Source organism: Aythya marila (assembly GCF_965140915.1).
Source record: "Aythya marila genome assembly, chromosome: 1".
In the NCBI taxonomy this organism is placed as follows: domain Eukaryota; kingdom Metazoa; phylum Chordata; class Aves; order Anseriformes; family Anatidae; genus Aythya; species Aythya marila.
Window position 1 is genome coordinate 35,570,303 of NC_139042.1, and position 18,905 is coordinate 35,589,207.

At 34.8% G+C, this 18,905-nt stretch overlaps 1 protein-coding gene across 1 annotated transcript in view; it reads right to left on the bottom strand.

Annotated features, from left to right (window-relative positions):
• DIAPH3 (diaphanous related formin 3) overlaps positions 1 to 18,905 on the bottom strand; it is a 237,025-nt gene that overhangs the window by 46,841 nt on the left and 171,279 nt on the right. The window contains exons 26-27 of the mRNA XM_082771110.1: positions 14,430 to 14,525; positions 13,934 to 13,993 (exon numbers count right to left, since the gene is read on the bottom strand). Of these exons, the coding sequence (XP_082627236.1) occupies positions 13,934 to 13,993; positions 14,430 to 14,525 (156 nt within the window). The remainder of the gene's footprint in view (positions 1 to 13,933; positions 13,994 to 14,429; positions 14,526 to 18,905) is intronic.

The window sequence follows — 18,905 nt, forward strand, 5'->3', positions numbered from 1 at the left end:
AAGGTGAACAATTTGACATAAGAGAATCCACGTTAATAACTAACAAAATTAAGGCTGAAATTGACAACTGATGCCAAAAGCATAAGGCAGTGGAGTGTGCCATTTACTAACAAACAGATTAAAAAGAGCTTTCCAATTTCTCATATTTTCATATTGTTCTCCCTAACTTTTTGAGTTTGACTTTGACAAAACCAGACCTAGGAATATTAGTTTTAGTCAAACTTTATTTCCACATAAAAATGCAGTTAACATTCTTGTTAAAAAAGTGTTCTTGACCAAATAAGTTTTCTTATCACTTGCAGAAATGTATTTCTTACTGCAAACATTTAAATAACTATTTCACTATATCAATGAAGGCTAAAGGAATAAAGATTTGCAAGCTAAAAAAAGAAGAAAAGCATTCCTATTAAAAAGGGGTGGGGGGGAGGGAGGGGAGAAGAGGGGCTAAATTAAAAGCAGAGTAGTGCTAAGTATAAGAGAAATACCCTGCAATCACTCAATGTACTAGCACTGTAGAAGCAGGGATAAAGAAAACCTTGTTGGATTGTATGGTGTGAGACTGGAGCTATCAGCTCTTAAAGTGCATCTTATGGCAATTTCTGAGCAAATACAGATTCGGAGTGGCATACACTTTGGATGGGAGATTTGATCGTATGACATCTCTAAAAAATGATTTTATGGATGGACCACTTGGTGTGTAAGGCGTTGGTTGCATGGTTGCATTCAGAGAGTAGTGGTCAATGGCTCCATGTCCAGGTGGAGACCAGAGATGAGTGATGATCTTTGGGTGTTGGTATTGGGACTGGTACAACTTAACACCTTTGTGACATGGACTGAGTGGAACTGAGTGCACCCTCTGCAAACTGCAAATGACACCAAGCTGTGCGGTGCTGTTGATCTACTGAAGGGAAGGGATGCCATCCAGAGGGACATTGACAGGCTTGTGAGAGGACCTGTGTGCAAAAACGAGCGGTTTGACAAGGCCAAGGGCCCTGGGTCAGGGCAATCTCAAACATGAATACAGGCTGGGCAATCTCAAACATGAATACAGGCTGGGCAATCAGTGGACAGACAGCAGCCTGCAGAGAAGGACTTAAGGGTGTTGGTTGATGAAAAACTCAGCAAGAGCTGGCAATGTGTGCTTGCAGCCCAGAAAGATAATCACATCCTGGACTGCATCAAAATAAGTGTGACCAGCAGGTCAAAGAATGCAATTCTCCCCCTGGAAGGGTTCAAAGCCAGGCTGGATGGGGCTTTGAGCAACCTGGTTTAGTGGGAGGTGTCCCTGCCCATGGCAGGGGGGTTGGAACTGGGTGATCTTTTAAAGTCCCTTCCAACCCAAACTATTCTGTGATTCTATGTCTGAACACCTCCCCCAAAGGCCAGCTTCCCCCCACATCTTTAAAAGGACATAAACAGTACGGGTATTTAAGTTTGGACAGTATATTACTGTAAGTTACTCCTGACCTGCTTCTTTCTTATCTTTCTTTTAAACAAGCTAAACCGTACTTTTTTAATGCATACCCTTGTCGTTGCAGTTAACAGGAAACAAACAAACAAAAAAACACCAACAACAATCACAAGTAGACTGTATGTGCTGTTACCATAGATTTCCCACAAAAGATTAGTTGGAGATTCTTCTGCAACCTTTCTGGTTGCTTAGTTCCTTCAACATGCACAATTTCCCCAAAGCTTTATGACTAATGTGAGTATAGAAGATTCCTGTAACAAGTAATATTCTCACTTAGGCCACAGTGTATTTTACAGTTTATCGGTGCAAGTCAAAAACACCCTTTTTATTAGGCTAAGTCTGCAGTTACAGACTGAAGTAGAGTAAAATGTTTTATACACTACAGTAAGTGGTACTGCTGAATGTTCTCATAGATAAGAAAGAAAGATGGGCTTTGAATAAGAAAGCGACAAGATGTGGTAGGGAACAAGAAAAACGTAGGTGTCTCTCAAAAGGCTTCGGAAATAACCAGAAAGGAAGAAAAAAGGATCCATGTAAGGTGCTCAGAGCCCAAAATATGAAATAGGATATAGACAGTTGTACCTTCAATTAAATACACAGTCATTAATAGTTCTTTTTGTTGTGTGTTTTTTTGTTTTATTTTTTTTTAATTGACTGTCATTGGAATATGGAAAAGGAAGAAAATCCACTTCTAGCATACTTCGTTTTCAGTCCCATAGGAAGCAACTATTCCAAATAAGATATTCCATCTTAAACTGTAAAATTCATATATTTTTGATGATGCTGAAACACAACTACCATTTTCTAATAGGAGATCTCACTACATATCAAGTTTTCAATAAAATGATCTCAGGGCAACTGCTGTTAGGTGGATAAACAGCAACTGCGTAAGCTCAATGGAGAGTAATTGGCTGTGTCCTGTTTTCAGTCGGTGACTGGCAAACAGAGAAAGAACAGACTGAAAGCACTGGGGTAAGGCTGGAGACTGATTAGTCAGGAAGCTATTGCTAAAGGCAGCAAGAGTAGGAGCTATCCCACGAGCTCTCTCGCAGCAGTTTTCTCTGCCCTGTGAGACACAACTGGAAATCCCTTAATGCACTCTGCCCTTCATTTATTTTTGCTACTGGACATTTGAGAGCATTTAAGAACGTTACTTTTTTGAGTAGTTGCCTGATGATGGATCACACAGAATTAAAATGGTTTTGTATTTCTTAGGGAAAGGGGAAGACTACCATCTACAGTACAATTATAAAACTAGGGATAACCTGATAGCATACTACTTTTTATCCTCTGCTGAATAGACAGAACAGAGTTTGCAACTACTCAGGCATCACTCTTTATTATATGTATATTAGTCTTCAGGCTGAAATTATGAACTTAATATATCCAATTGAAATATTTAGCTGAGTCAGTTTTCTTATAATTCTGATAAACTTGCTGGTTTTAACTATTTTAATGTATTCTAGAGTCTGCCAGAATTACATTCGATGCAACTTTTACATTTTTATACAAGTCAGCAGTGACGAAACATTAACTTTAAATATTGCATATCAATAAGATTTTATATATATGTAACATAACACCACAGTACTGATTCATTTACTTTTTATCCGGCTATTCTAATGGAACATTAGCAGACTTAGAAATTATTACCATTGTAGCTAGCAGTATAATATAAATTGCATAAACACTCTATAGTAGAAAGAGTTGAGTATCAAAGAATAAGAATTTGGAAGAACAAGAAAGTTGGCTATCCAAATTTAATGCAAATGTTTATATATATGCATTATAAGAGAATTATTCTTTCCCCCCTCTTGCCTTGCCCAGGACAGAATATACTAACTTAAGGAGCAACTATTCAAGCTATTGTTTTATCTTCAGTATTCATTGCATTGTGCCAATTTCTATTAACTTTATTATAGATATAGAATTAAAACATGGAGAAACCTATTCAGGTCACTTAAATTAGATGCCTAAACTCACTGACTATTAACAATTTATAGAAGCTAATTCCTGTCTAATGTGGGTATGTCCCTCTCTTTATCCAGTATAAAGAGCATAAGCTCAATAAATTGGGAATCTATATTAATGAGGTATGAATACTCTTCAAGAAATTAAATACATACATTAATTTTGAGAGATCAGTTAAAAATGTTTGATACCTGAGATATGCCCGAGTAATTAGCATTAAAAAGCACCTTACATGCTTAATGCTTTGATCCTACTGGTTTCATTTTTAGTTTTGGATAGTTGGCACATCTGTAATGCAGACCTTATGGATCTCAAGATTCAAAATAAAAACCAAACCAAAACAAAATGGAACAACCACCACTACCACCAACTAAAAACACCCTGGAACTGCTTTGGACCAGAGGACAGGAAAGGGCACTCTACCAGCTTTAAGCACCAAAAAGTTTCTTTTGGTGTAGTTCTCATTTAATCTCATTTCATTCTTTAAACACTGACCAAAATTTAATGGAGTCCTCTCCAAGCTCCTCCACCAGCCTAAGTTGGCACCGTGATCATATGGGTTATCAGCAGGTTTGGAATAACTAGGATGACTCACCCAGTTTTTCAGCTAATGATGGCAGAGTGAAAGGAGAGATGTCATGAACTTTACTTTCTCATGGAAAAGACAGAAGAAAAAATATTTTTATTTTAGAATACAGCAAGAAAAAGTATCTCTCTCCCTTCTCTGGTAACAACAGTAATGCATAAAATGCACACGCTGAAATAAGAATAGGGCCTCAGATAAATTTCTCCAGACACAGTTCTTATGGGAAGAAAAAGCAATTTTAGCAAGGAATTGAAGTATGGTATTTGGGGAAGAATCTCTACTTTTGAAACTATGAAAATGGAAAAAAATCATCAAATGTAATTATGCCTACAGTAAGAAAGGGTGCCAATTTCAATTGGATTATGAAAACCCTCACTCAGCTGCATTTAACCCTGGTTTATCCAGATTCCACCATTCCCTTAGAGAATGGATTTAAACCATATTTTCCATATCCCTGGAAAATTCCCTCTGTTCATTAGCTTCTCTACTTACACAGTTCTGCTATAAATAACAAACGTTACTGAGCCCAGTGATTCAAATATTCATATTGAACGAGGAAAGCAGATTATGATTCCTGCCACAGAAAACATTCAGTCTTTAATCCAGTGACTGAAGTAAAATGCATATGGGGACATGGAAGCTCCAACCATGAAAGTATCAGCCTGTTAATTGGTGTCCCATAGGCAGGCATTTTCTGACAAGTTTACCCATGGCTTTAATAAGCTCTTTTATCCACAATGTTTATACCAAACCAGCTGATTGTATTCCATTCCATGACACAAACAGCTATGATATTAATACAAACTTTATCACTTCTCACAACTGTTTATTGGTGAAGTTGTAGAAATTCATCTCAAATTTAACTCAGTCAAGAAAAATGAAAGGCATATCCTGTTTTGAGATTATCTAAAATGTTTTCCCTTTTTCTGTTTATAAGCAGTGATTATTGCAAAATGCTGTGTTTCTAGCCAGTACAGGTTCTCAAATGGCAGGGAAGAACCCGAGTGACAAAGTGATTCTAGGTGTGAAAATACATACTCTACTCTATCAAATTATTTAATTCTGATTTTAGATATAGAACAGAAGCCTATGAAAAGACTGCTTAATATGACAGCACATTCTATGTTTCTGTGGTTTAATACCTGTCAAAATTCTTGGACATGGTCTCTGCACAGCTCAATTAGGTGTTATCCCACAGATATCCAAATTCGTTTTGAAAATCAAAAATTATGTTCTGATATCCAAAATTTGTTCCAAATAGCTATCTAGAACCAAGCTGACAAAGTAGTCTGTCCAGAGGTACATCAAGTGTCCATGTACACATTGTACTACATTGTATTATATATATATTCATTAGATAAATATACAGTCAACATGGTAGGTTTAGATAACTGTTTTTCTTTATTATTTTTATAAGTTAGATGAATGTCACGAGACAATAAAGCATGAGAACTCTTTCTTTCAGTAAAATTAAAAATGATCATAACTTTGAAAGTTTTTTAAGCTATCATGAAAAAATATTGTAATAGAAAGACTACACCTACTAACAAGACATTCCTATAATTTTTCAAAGAAAAAAAAAGGGGGGAGGGGAAGGGGGCGGCTGGACCACCTCTCCTATGAAGACAGGCTGAGGGAGTTGGGATTGTTCAGCCTTGTGAAGAGAAGCATCCAGGGAGACCTTACAGTGGCTTTACAGTACTTGAAGGGGGCCTACAAGAAAGCTGGCGAGGAACTTTTCTATCATGAAGTTAATGAGAGGTCAAGGAGTAATGGCTTTAAACTAAAAGAGGGTAGATTTAGATTAGACATTAGGAAGAAATTCTTTACTCAAAGGGTAATGAGGCACTAGAACAGGCTGCCCAGAGAAGCTGTGGATGCCCCATCCCTGGAAGTGTTTAAGGCCAGGCTGGATGGGGCTTTGGGCAATCTGGTCTGGTGGGAGGTGTCCCTGCCCATGGCACAGGATTAGAACTGGGTGGTCTTAAGGTCCCTTCCAACCCAAAACCATTCTATGATTCTACAATTGACTCTAATATTCTTTGCCAAGAACAAGGGTGAAACTACATTACAATGTATACTGAAAGTGAGTAGATTTGTTATTAACCTAGTATCCTTCAAAACCCAAATACTCTTCCAGAAATGGCTTAAAAACTTGTATGACTTGTATGTGTAAGCTACATGTACATAAGAAAATATACTGGGTAAAATTTTTGGGTGCTGCATTACGGTGACTTAAAAGGCTGCACATACGGTGTAAACGGGAAGCAGAAAGTCACAAGTAGTGAAAATACCAAGAGTGCGAGCATAATGTATTCACAAAGGTGTTTTGCATTGATGAGATGTGTAAGTGAATTGTGAAATCTTTTTGGCAGCTGCTATATTTCATATATGTATGATGCCAGAAACAGCTTAAGGTAGATCACTATGAAACTGATGAATTCTCAAAAAAAAAAAAAAAAAAAAAAAAACAATTTCCAGAACCACTTACCACTTCCGTAGGATCTAATGATCTAACTGTAGTCTAGCTGTTATCCTGCACTACTCCAGCTCATGCAGTGTTATTCTGGCTATCATCTTTCCTTCCGTCATTTATGTGAAACCTGCATTTGCCCCTGTATTTGCCTCCTTTGCCACTCATGATCTCTAAGTCTGAGCCACCAAGAAAAACTTCTGAGCCTTTTTATTGCTATGTGGTTGATGTCAATTTTGCCTCAGGCATGTATGATGGAAATACACAAGACTTATCTGTTCTTGGAATGAAACAAAGATGATACTACATTTATCAAGCAACTTACAGACACAACCACCAGTTCTGGTTCATCTTAAATGCAAATTTCCCTTTAGAGTATTCCACTTCCAAGTGTTCCTACCCTACAAAAGGAAGAAATAATAGGATACTCTTGTTTCCCCTGCATCTATTTAATGTCCTTTATTTGCACATTTCCTGAATGTTTACTTGCAATGAAAAACATCAGGAAGAAACATAACTCCAGTATTTCTTTCACACTGCACATTTTTTACTCTTTTGCAACAACCACTTAGGATAAAAATGAAACTAAATTCTCCCAAAGGAGGAAAGAAAAACAAAACAGAACATTAAGGGAACACATTTAGGGGAACACATTCACTTACATGGCAATGAAAGATGAATTAAGTGCGCTTAAAGAATTTAATGAGTAATGTTTTGTGTTTCCTCTACATCTGTTGAGATTTCACTGTTGCATTTACCAGACATTGCCTGAGTCACAAAATGGACTCCAGTCAGCACTGATACACGGTACCAATCTAAGCTTGTGTCCGCAATGCACCATGCACCTTTTAACCAGACAAAACTAAATTCTAATGTCATGCTGATGAAATTTCACTATTTCACTACCTGGTGTTTCACCTTTCTTCTTTTTTTTTTTTTTTTTTTTTTCCCCAAAGAAAAAATAATGCCTTTAAAATTATATATATATAAAATAATATAATGAGGATTATGGCTGTTGTTCGGTTGATAGATATTCTATTTGGATCTGAATTCTTAAAGCCTTTGAGGAAAGAGAAAGAAGTTTAGATACCACTTGTTCTTAATGCTCTGAAAACAATAAACAGAAGTGGAAAAAAAAATGGTAATTTATACCTAAAGCCTTGTTTAACAAATATGGAAGAGACTTGAAAAGTAGTCTGAGAAGTGACAGAACCCTCTTTACTATACAGATCAACTCAGTAATTGTCTTTGAATGGAAAGTTCTGCGTGACTAAACAATGAAAAGACAAATATGGGTAAATTGTTGGTAATTTACAGCTCCCTTCACAGATTTAAGATTGTCCACTGATGCATATTCAGAAGACTGCTTTGAATATATAAGTTACCTGTAGTAGCTCTTGGAAGTCTGGCTAGCCAGCTAGACGATTATGAAGCTGACATTTACTGTATGTGCAATTATGGGATGTACAGTGTCACTGCTTTCAAATGTCACCTCTTTGCCACAGTTCTTATCTTGCAGAAAAACGTCCTTGCTTCCCTTGAAAGAAGCATTCTTATTGAACTAGTACCGATGAACGCCAGCAAGGTATTTACAAAAGCAGTTAGCTCTTCTGAGTGTCTAATATGAGGTCTTCGAAAGGTCTCACTTTAGGAATGAACTCATCAAACCTCTGGAGAATAAGTCCCATTATAAGGTCCCTCTTGTCTCAAGGTGGCACCTAGAATTTTTACTCTTAAAAGCTTTCATCCTCTTTGATGCCTATAAGTTCACATATAATTCTTCAAGGTAAGACACAAAATGGTAGGAAGTTGCACATGCTCCCTTACTGATGGGAATTGATAACAGAAATCTCAGAAGATTTTATTAAAGGAATAACAGAGACATTTTTTTTGTAGGATTACCATTCCTCATTATCTTATCTAAAAGTGGGTAGTGTTAAGAGGTTGACAGTTTGGGTTTGGCTTATACAGAGGGCAAATTAATGTTTTCTTTCTATACCAATTTTTTCACAATACTAACAAGTGCATTAACATATCCATTTTCCACCACTTGATATTTCAAAATAAAAAAATAAATAAATGGCTATTTTCTATTTCTCTTTATGTCCATCCTCATAGTTACATCCACATAGTTACAGCAACATTGATGTTGCTGACATTGTTGAGAAGATTCTGATAGAATCAAACTATCATTTTTCATCCAGAACTCTTCTCACTGCCTTTCATCCCTTTTGAGTCAAACACTTTCTCCACTCCAACATAAAATTACAAGAGAGGGAGATCCCTAGATAAAGATCCTAAAAACTTTGCAAGCAAATTAAATTTATTCTATATATTTTGGAATGAAAATTCTTTGGGGCCACCTCTGTGTCAGACTGTATTCATGTGCAACTATGCCAGTGCAGAACTAGTTCAAAACAAACAAATAAAAATGAGTAAATTAACTTTCCTTGTCTGGTTATTTTTCACACATGCAAAATTGATTCTTATGGTCACAATTTCTTTGAACTCTGCTGTCTGCTCCAGGAAAAAACTCTTTATTATAAACAGTGCAGATGGTTTCAGGGGAATTATTTCTGTTAGAATAAGCAGCAATTTTACTTGACCTATGAAGCCAATATTGAAGTTAAGCTTTGGACTTAAAATGGGAAAACTGAGAAGTATTTTTTTTTTAATAGAAATCCTATTAAATGTTTCCATTTCATAACAGTGCCTAGATATTCCAAGTCTCCCATTGAGGAAACTAGTCTGTTGAGTAAACCTTTACAAATCCTTATAAAAAAATAAAATCTCTACCTTCTTTCCATATGTGAGTTAAAAACATTTAGCCAGATGGAAAGAACAGGCTAACATGCATAATGCCTTAAAAACAGCATCTACCATGAGGAACTGGTGATGTTCAAGAATTCATCTTTAGTGCTATGGGTTAAGCAACATGCACTGGAAAAAAAATATCTTAACAGGCTTCAGTGCTTCTCCAGTGTTAGGTACATCCCTAATGTTCACTAGATACAGTTATGGAAAAGACAGCGACATACATAACTTTAAGAAAAAATACGGAAAAATTAGGTTCAAATGTCTATCATCATATGCTGTCAAATACAGCGATGCTGAAATAAAACAGTGACCTCCAAGTGGTTGCAGTATTGGTTTCAAGAATTAAGATGAGCCTGAGCTCATTGCCAGCTATGATTGTCAAAATAAGGTAGCAGAGACACTAATGTGAACCTCAGATGACAGTTCTATTATGAATAAGAGATGAAAAAAAAAAACACAGAACATGAAAAAAGGGTTTTCTTCAGCTTAATTGGGACCAGAATGACACTGCTGGGCAAGAGTTTTATTTAACAGAGGTGTTTAAAATGCTTCAGACTAAATATGACATGAAAATTATTCTATTGTTTATATATTTACTGAACAAAAAGCTACAGTAATTAAGACTAACCCTTACAATGTAATTTTGTTTTTAAAATAGAAGCAAGACTTTCTTGTTACCTTTGTAAGTGTAGTCCACAACCTAGCTGACTGCAAAAGAAAGATTTCTTTCAGCCTTTGCAGTCACAAAAAGCAACCTGCATTTCTACTTCCATTTTACTGTAGCTTTTCTTTACTCACAGCATTTTGAATACAACTTACTTGTAAAGAAAAACACTTTGCACTTCATTTGAGATATATATATGTGCAATCAAAGCTGTATCTAGAATTTGTATTTATGCATTTCAGATAACATTACCTTGGTTAATGTTACTGCAAATAAATGCGTAGCCATAGCAGCAGAGAACTTGATGCAGGCTGCAAAGCCTGACTGAAAACTTAGTGAATAATGCAGCTTTCTGTGCTGCAATGGGCTCTGAGCTGCCTTGGATATGGTGCTATGTGTATTTGAACATAACAAGCTTGAAATAAACAAGCAAGCTGCTAATGTGTCTTGACTGTTGTTGTAAATAACTGATAAACCCAGATCAACCTTAGGTATTAGCTGCTTGAAAAGATCTTCTAATGTGAAAAATCCTGATGACTGATAACTAAGTGCTTTCTTCTGCTCTCCTAATAAAATAAAAAAGCTTCCCCACTAGATGAGTCTGAATCAAAACCTTACAGAAATACAAAGACACTAAAACTATACTAACATGCTACTTGTGTCATACAGTAGTATGAACAGGAATTACAGAAAAAGCATATACTGCAATAGTTCTGCACCTTGTGGTTCTTTTCAGTTAAAGCTAACTGCAACCTTAACAGGCAGTTTTGAGTGTATATGTAATACAACTGTTAATAAAACAAAACAAAACAGCATTAATGGAAACAAAAGAAATAGATATACCAATCATATCAACATCAACAAAGATCAAGTGAAGAAGATTTGTATTCTTTAGGCAATTCTGATCACAGAAATAAGAATAGAACTAAACGACCAAAACCAAACCAAAACAAAAACATACACCATGTTAGGAAAAAAAGGCGATCTATTTAATAAGAGTGTAGTAGGACTGAAAATAAAATACACCCAAGAGGCCACCCCGGGAAGCAGAACGAGAACCGGTACTCCTTTTAAATCAGAAATAACAACTGAATACTATCAGAGGTTTCTGTGGAGCCCAAAGGATCATCATGAGAAAAATGGCCAACCAGTGGCTAGCATTTCACAAAATTTCCTCCTCCTCCTTTTTTTCCCAGTCCATTTAATTAAAGGAAGAAATTTCTGTTCTCAGTTCTACAGCTATATGGTGTTGGCTTGCTCCTTTGTATTCTTTTTCTATTTTTTTAATAGAACTTGTTTTCAGCCTCACCAGTAAGTGGTAGTTTGTTACTTTGAGCAGTATCGTACCGAGGATAACAATGGCAATAGTTAAATAAATTTCCGTCCTGCTGCCATTTATATTACAGCTATGGACAGAGTGGGCATTCTCTCCCTTGCTATTCTCTATGAAACGTGAAGCCACTTCTTTCTACCTCCCATCTGCATTGGTGTACAATTTCTATTCCACATTTTTAGAAAAATTTAGATGAAAGAGCTTTTGTTTGGTTTTTAAACATATATATTAGTTAGAACTTGATGCCATCTGCCCAATAGAGATTGCTACACTCTGAATGATTCAGTAGGTAGATATTTCAACTCCTGGCTTGTAATTCTTTTTGACCGCACTATGAGTTGAAGAAGTACACCGTAGGTTTGAATCTGCAATGTGTATTAATAAAGCATACTCACTGTAAGTGAATCTGCTAGTCTCATCAGAAGAAGCAAACAAGAAAAGTGCTTTATCACTTTCTACATATTTTAAACTAGTGGCTTTGTAGGCACTCTGATATAAAATTTAGCAATCATTTGAAATTTCACATTGGGAAAAACAAAAAATCAATGACAGGGCAAGCCAATCTTTCTGTCTAATGACATATTCCATTTTTTTCTTAAGTGAGCTGAAATCAGAGACTTCTTGCTTATACAGTGTATATATAAATGAGCTATGGAAAATAAACCATCATATATAGTATACATTACCTAACATGCATATATACATAGAAAGAATAGGTTATTGCATATTTATCAACATTAGACATAAAGTGCAAAAAAAAATTACAAAGAGGACAAAACTGAAATAAAACTTACATAAAATACTCAACTCCTTGATACCAGAAAATTAAAGAAGCCTTATAATTATTAAGAAAATTATAAGAAAATTATAAGAAAACGAACAGAAAAGTCTAATAGATGAACTCAATGACCATGTAGAGTTTATCATTAAACTCCCCAGAAACAACATCAAGTTCAGTGCTCTGTTTGGCTCAAGATAGGAAGCAGCAACATATAGATATTGTGACAAGTGTCTGCAAGTCAAGAACATACTACTGAATTCCTTAAAAATAAGTTTAAGATAGTATTTATCCAGTTTCATAGCAAACAAGACAGGTGCAATAAAAGCTGGATTCATTCTAAAATGTCTTAGAATAAGATTGTCTCAAGACACTATATGGAAAAGTGACTACAGTAAAAACAACAAAACATCCAAGAGTTTACTTTTACTTTTCTAAAACAAACATCATCCTTAATTAAACTTGAGTACCAAATTATATTCATCAGATGGCACAAATCAGTGTGAAGGTTTTGCAGAATTTTTAGTCTTAGTTTTTTTATTTATTTTTTCATCTGGATCATAAAACATAGCCCTCATGTTTGTCCAAATGCATTTATAGTTTGAAAACTGGAAACTGGAGATAGAAAGATAGAATGGACCGAAAAGAAGCAACATTCAACATAACTATTCTTACAAGCGGTAACACTTATAGGATAAATTCAGATGTGCTCTGTAGTCATTATTTAAATATCAATATATTATGTGCCAGACAAGCACCTGTCAAATATACTTCATTCTTCCTTGGGCCAATTCCTAGAAGTGAATTAAATTATCTTTCAGCTGTCCTTCTAGCTCTATTTTATTTGATTTTGTGTTTAATAATGACAAAATCTGTATCTTCTTTTTTCTACTCTAGTCACTTAAGAAATAAACATGTAGGAAATATGAAGTATAATTAATATCCTCAATGTGATGGCATCTGCTTTATAAATTCTGAAGTTTATTTAAATATCAAGAGAATGCATTCTGCTTACAAATCTGAGAATTAAGATATTTTTTTTCTTTAAGTTTCAATACGAATTTTTATTTAACAGAGATACTATGTAAAACTTTTTCTTGAGACCACTATATTAGGAACCACTGAAAACATGCTCCATACTCCTCAGGCTTTATTAAAACACAGCTAATGTAATAATGTTCTATTATCTAACAGAGTGACAAAATACCAATGCCCTCACTGTAACTTTATCCATAGGAGCAGTCCTACTGATTCAGTGGGATTTTTTCAGGAGTTTATGCATAAACACATGCATAAGACTCATGCTCAATATTTGGAGAAATATTTTACTATAAAATAACCGATTAATTTCCTCTTTACTGATACATCACTTCTGAATTACTGGTAAATGATAGCTTATATCCTGACTACCTGTATTACCAAGAAAACCAAGACAAACAGAATGAATTGAAAAGGTTTTCTAATTTGGTATCAAAAATACTTAACATTTGAAATGTTCCACAATCTTTGCTTTCTAACACAGTTCATAATCTTTTTTTTAAAAAAACCCTGCATTATTGTTCTTCAGGATCTTAAGGATCAAAGTACTACATTTTAAACCATAATCAAATTATAAATAAATACAAAAAATCTACAATAGATAGAAGAGATTTGCAAAGTAATCAGCAAGTACTGTTTAAGGGTGTAATATCCATGTGAACCTTAAGAACCAGGTTCCAATACTGTTTCATATTCCACTAATGTAGAAAACATAAAATATCACGGCAATCTTTTGAAAGCACAGATCGACTACATAAGCTAAGTTAAGAAGAGCATGCAATTCATGAATATGGTTCATTACCATGGTTACAAGCTTTCAGCACAGGCCTCTGTGTGGTTGGACTGACATTTTGTGGTATGTCTGCAAAAGCAAGAAAACAATGGAAATAAAACACCTCTCTGAAAGTTACTGGAGTATTGCAACAACATTAGCAAGCAGAAATATTTTAAAGTTAGATATTTCTAGTTGTATAGCTACAGTTAATATAAGTGAAGTAATCTGATGCACTGGCAGGGCAAGATGATTTTTACCTCCCCCATTCAACTGTTGTTAGTATAAACCCCCAAAATGTAAAGTACACAAGGCTGTATGGAAGAGAGTTAACAATCTGGCTATGCTAAGTTCAGTACACTGATCTCCAAAGCACTACGGACAACAGCAAAACAGCCTGAACATCCCTGAAAGATGTCACTGCAGAAAAAATGAATTAAACACGACAGCATTTAGGTTCCGGAGCACTGGACCAATAATACTTTTAACTTTTTCTGGAAAGTAAAAAGTAAAATGTAATATTCACCTTTAGCCCTTGGTATCCTTTTCCTTCGGTCTCGAAAAGCTGCACCTGATTGCAAGGCCTCCAGCAGGCTATCCATCACTCCAGTCTCCTCACCTTCTGTAGCAGAGAGAGGGAAGGAACACTCTTTGATTACCACAGCAACATCAAAGCATAAATAATAACAACAATGAACAACAATAGAAGATATTGATGGTAGAACTAAAACTACTTATTTCAAACTTAACCTGGTTTTTAACATTTAACAATAGCTCTCTCACAACTAAGCAGAATGGATTTGGTCCTCTCTACATTTAGGCCAAATTTTATTCCATTCATTTCACATTCGTTCTTTCTCTACTGTAGTTTTAAATGAAATGTCATTTCACTCATATTTTCATTTCAGTACCCTTTTGCAACTGCAAATAATCGGTTTCATGTCAGCTTTTGAGAGCTGTCCCTTAAATGATTTGCTATATTAGACAAAAGAGATCATTTCAGTTATTGTTATAAAAAGTTGAAATTGTTTCTCAGCAGGAAGCTGAAGGAACAATATTGGCCTAGGTAGGATACAGAGTGTTATCCATAGGTAGCTTTAATCAAAAGCCATTTTCCTTTTATATTTAATAACCTGTAGCCAATATTAAATAATTGATGTAGTTCAGGAAAATTCTACTCATAGTACCACATGTGTATGTATAATATTCCCCTGAAAGAATTATGAATGTTACCATGAGATTATAATTAATCGCAAGCATTAAAAACCTTACTTTTATTTCCTCAAATAAAAACATCAGAAAAGCTTAGATTTCTGAACCTTATTAGCCCCTCGTCTCCACATCCGTGAGGACGAAGAACACAACACCACAGATTTCTAATACGATGAAAAACCTCCACAGAGCAATAAAGAATTACATGACAGAAAACTCATTATGCCTCACTAGGCAAAACTCCCAAGGTCAACATACACCTTGGATACAGTCAGACACATCACATGATTCTGCAGTTATTGGTAACAGTAATATTCAGATTAGAATCTGATCTAGCTAGAGAAGAGATACTACCGATTTAAGGAATTCTGAAAGTGATGGACTACAAGTAAGGAAGGAAGACAACCTTCTAGATTTGAATATGGGGAAAACTATTAGGAGAAATGTTTCTTCCAAATACTATTTCTATTTGTTTCCCTTCTTTAAAGGAATTCCATCTTTTGTTAAGGCTTAAAGAATTCTATCATCTTTCTAAGGTATGTGGTTTCAAGGACAACAAAATAAATAAATAAGACAAAAGAAGTTCAAAGTTACAGACAGGATGGCCTGACAACTCTCAAATCAGCATGGGCCAAATTATGAACATGACATTCTAGAAACAACATATTTACTTTCATTACTCTACAGAGTCAAGTGTTTAATCTAATTTGGCTTCCAAGAATCTAAGCCTGGATATCATTCACAAGCCAAAGAAGAAAGCATTCCAGAAAGAGGCACAAGATTTTGTGAACTGAGATATGCAAATCATTAGTTAAAAAAACAACCACCAACCAAACACAGTCCTTGTCTCAAAATTTGAGCTTTCCTGTCCACAAGAAAAATGATCTTCAGATATGACTTAGAGCCAAATAGTGGTAACTATTTCAATAAAGGTAATAAGAGTTTCTATTTTCAAAAACTCCAGAGAAATACACATATAAACATATGTAAAGCTCACAACAGATGTTCTATAACATTGATTCAAAATTAAATTAGATTTTCTTAAACATTTTGACATTTTTTCTATAACATCAGCAGCTACTTCATTGCTTCCATACAGACTAAAAATATTTTTTTAAGCTGTTTTTGTACAATTGCATTACCACATAACAAAGTGCACTTCATTAGTACTTCTGTTCCTTTCACTTGAGCTTTTAGCCATTTTTTAATTTTTGCTAATTCTACAAATGTATTTTAGAGAATGATTTTGTTTTCAGGTTTTGAATTTCCTAAAAGTATTCCCCTAAGGAGAACACTCTTCCTTCCTACTACCCCAAGATACTGGTCCTCAAAATGACAAAACTCTAATCTGTGAACATCCTTAGTTATACTCTTTTCTCTAGTCCAAACTACTGGACCAGTTAACTTAAAGTGCTTACCTCTATATACAAGCAGAAATAATGGAAAATTAGCAAATAGTTTACAATTTTGTATAACGTTTAAGCTCGTTTATTTTCTATGCAATACATGGCAGATATAGAATAAACGTGAAGATTGAAATACTGATTTTTCTCTTCCTTTGAATATAGTATAATATGCTTTACTACACTGAAGTTTGTTCTCTCATGACCAGTGCAACCAGCACAGCTACTAATTGGAACATACAGCTACTAATTGGAACATACCTTAAAAATTAGTCAGATCATATATTCAGCTTCCTGTTGTTGTGTGTTCCACCCCCTCCCCTTTCCTTTTTCCATCTGGTCTCATGCAACTCTCTAATATTCATGTCTCAAATGAAAACACTCTGAGTGTTTCAACCCAAAGTGATGCTTGAGGAAGAAACTGTTAGTTACATTAAAGTACAAGAATGTTGGAGGAAAGTTTAAAAACATTTTGAGAGACAGCAATTCAAAAAAGACTCAGTAATATCACAATCCCCAAAATACCATCAATGTTTATAGAAGAAGAGTTCATAAACTTTGTTTTAGGCAGTAGGAGTAACAGAAAAAATAAAATTGCTTTCAACCCTATTTCAGCATGTTACCGTTTTCCTTTTTAAGCCTTTCCATGACTACCATGGATTCCTACTTATTTCAAAAACGTAACAGTTTTCAGTACAAAACCTGATGCATAATCGGCTATACTAGATTAAATAAATAAATAAATAAATAAATAAATGAATGAATAAAAATACTGCAAAAACAACTTTTTGTTGCATAGCTGGAACACATTCATTGAAGTGTACCATCTATTTTTCACACTTATCTGAAATATACTGTAGTCAGAAATTCAACTAGAGACTAATGTTTTCATTGACATGCAAAACAGTTCACAGAAAAATAAATGGCATATATAAAACTTGAATAAAAAAATACAAAAAAAACCCACACACCTCTAGTAATTTTACACTGTGCAGAGCTATATTGAAGAACCTTTAACAATTGCAAATAGAAATATTCATAGTTAATGTTCTGTACCCAAAACATGCAGAAAGCCTGTTTTTCAAGCTTCTACACTTTCAGTTAGGCTCCAAATTCTGTTTCTTGATGCCTAAACCTATAGTTGATTTCAACACCTTCTGTGATGTTGTGCAGCTGTTAATACCCATTCTGTTATTGGCTATCTATAACCTTGCCCAAGTTTATATGATGGAAATTTTAACAAATGAATGTGTACCATGCAGTACTTTAGAAATCTTTTAAATTGCCCTAGGAGAACAATGTACAACACAGCTATTGTGATAGTGTAAGAGTGGAAAGTATTGTTCAATATTAACACTTCCTATGGGACCTTTAAATCAGCTCTCGCAAGCTGCTGCAGACTGCTGTCACCAGTCCCAAGGGGCTTCCTAATTAGTCAAGTGTATCAATCTTTTGACATTCTAGAACTAGTAATTCCAGTCAACTTGAAGATAGCTGCATAGTCCACACTAATTCCTTTGAGAAATATACACTTTTATAATCTCTTTTCCTTCAGTTGTGGAAAAGGAGATTTAAATACTTTTTAATATCATACCTAATTAAAACTCATACAACTGTCTTTTAAATACTATCTAAAGCAGAAGTAAACTTACCGTAATAGCTGGTAAGTTGTGCCCTTGACATTTCAGTGCCAAGTCAGATATAAACTGCCTAATTTCATAATTATGTTTTTAAAAATTTTAAAAATACTACAGATGCTTCTCCTTTAGCACACTATTATAAGCTTGACAGTACAACTTTTAATGTCTTATGATAGCAACAGATACTGCAGTAACGAGCCCAGCATTTTTATGCAGTTTTTAAGCAGTAGATGATATATATTGTAATTTGACTAGCAGTAGTTCATGACATGAAAAATCACAAATATCATTAGCAGCACTGTTTCAAAGTAAGAGTGGTGCAACAAGATTACTGTGGATTAAAAATGTTTTATTTTTTACAGTTTCCCTGCAACTGTCCAATGTAAACTAAAACATCATACTCGATGCTAATGCTCCAGAAGGTCACTTTAGCAAGAGAAAAACATCTCATAATATGTCTATTTCCTCTTTCAAGGAATCAAAGCTTTATTCAGTCACTCAAAATAAACAAAACAAAACAAACAAATCTTCAGAAGAAAAAAATATATATATCATGTTTTTTATTGACACTACCTATTCAGTCTGCACACTTAGAACACTCATCTACAGCAACTTAGACTATCAGTTTCCCCCAGGATATAATTTTGAGGCACTGCAATTAAATACAGTTTTTATACGGTAAGTAACTAAAGGGATAAGCTCCCGAGGTCAACTTCGGAATACTAAGCCTCATTTGAAATTAAAACT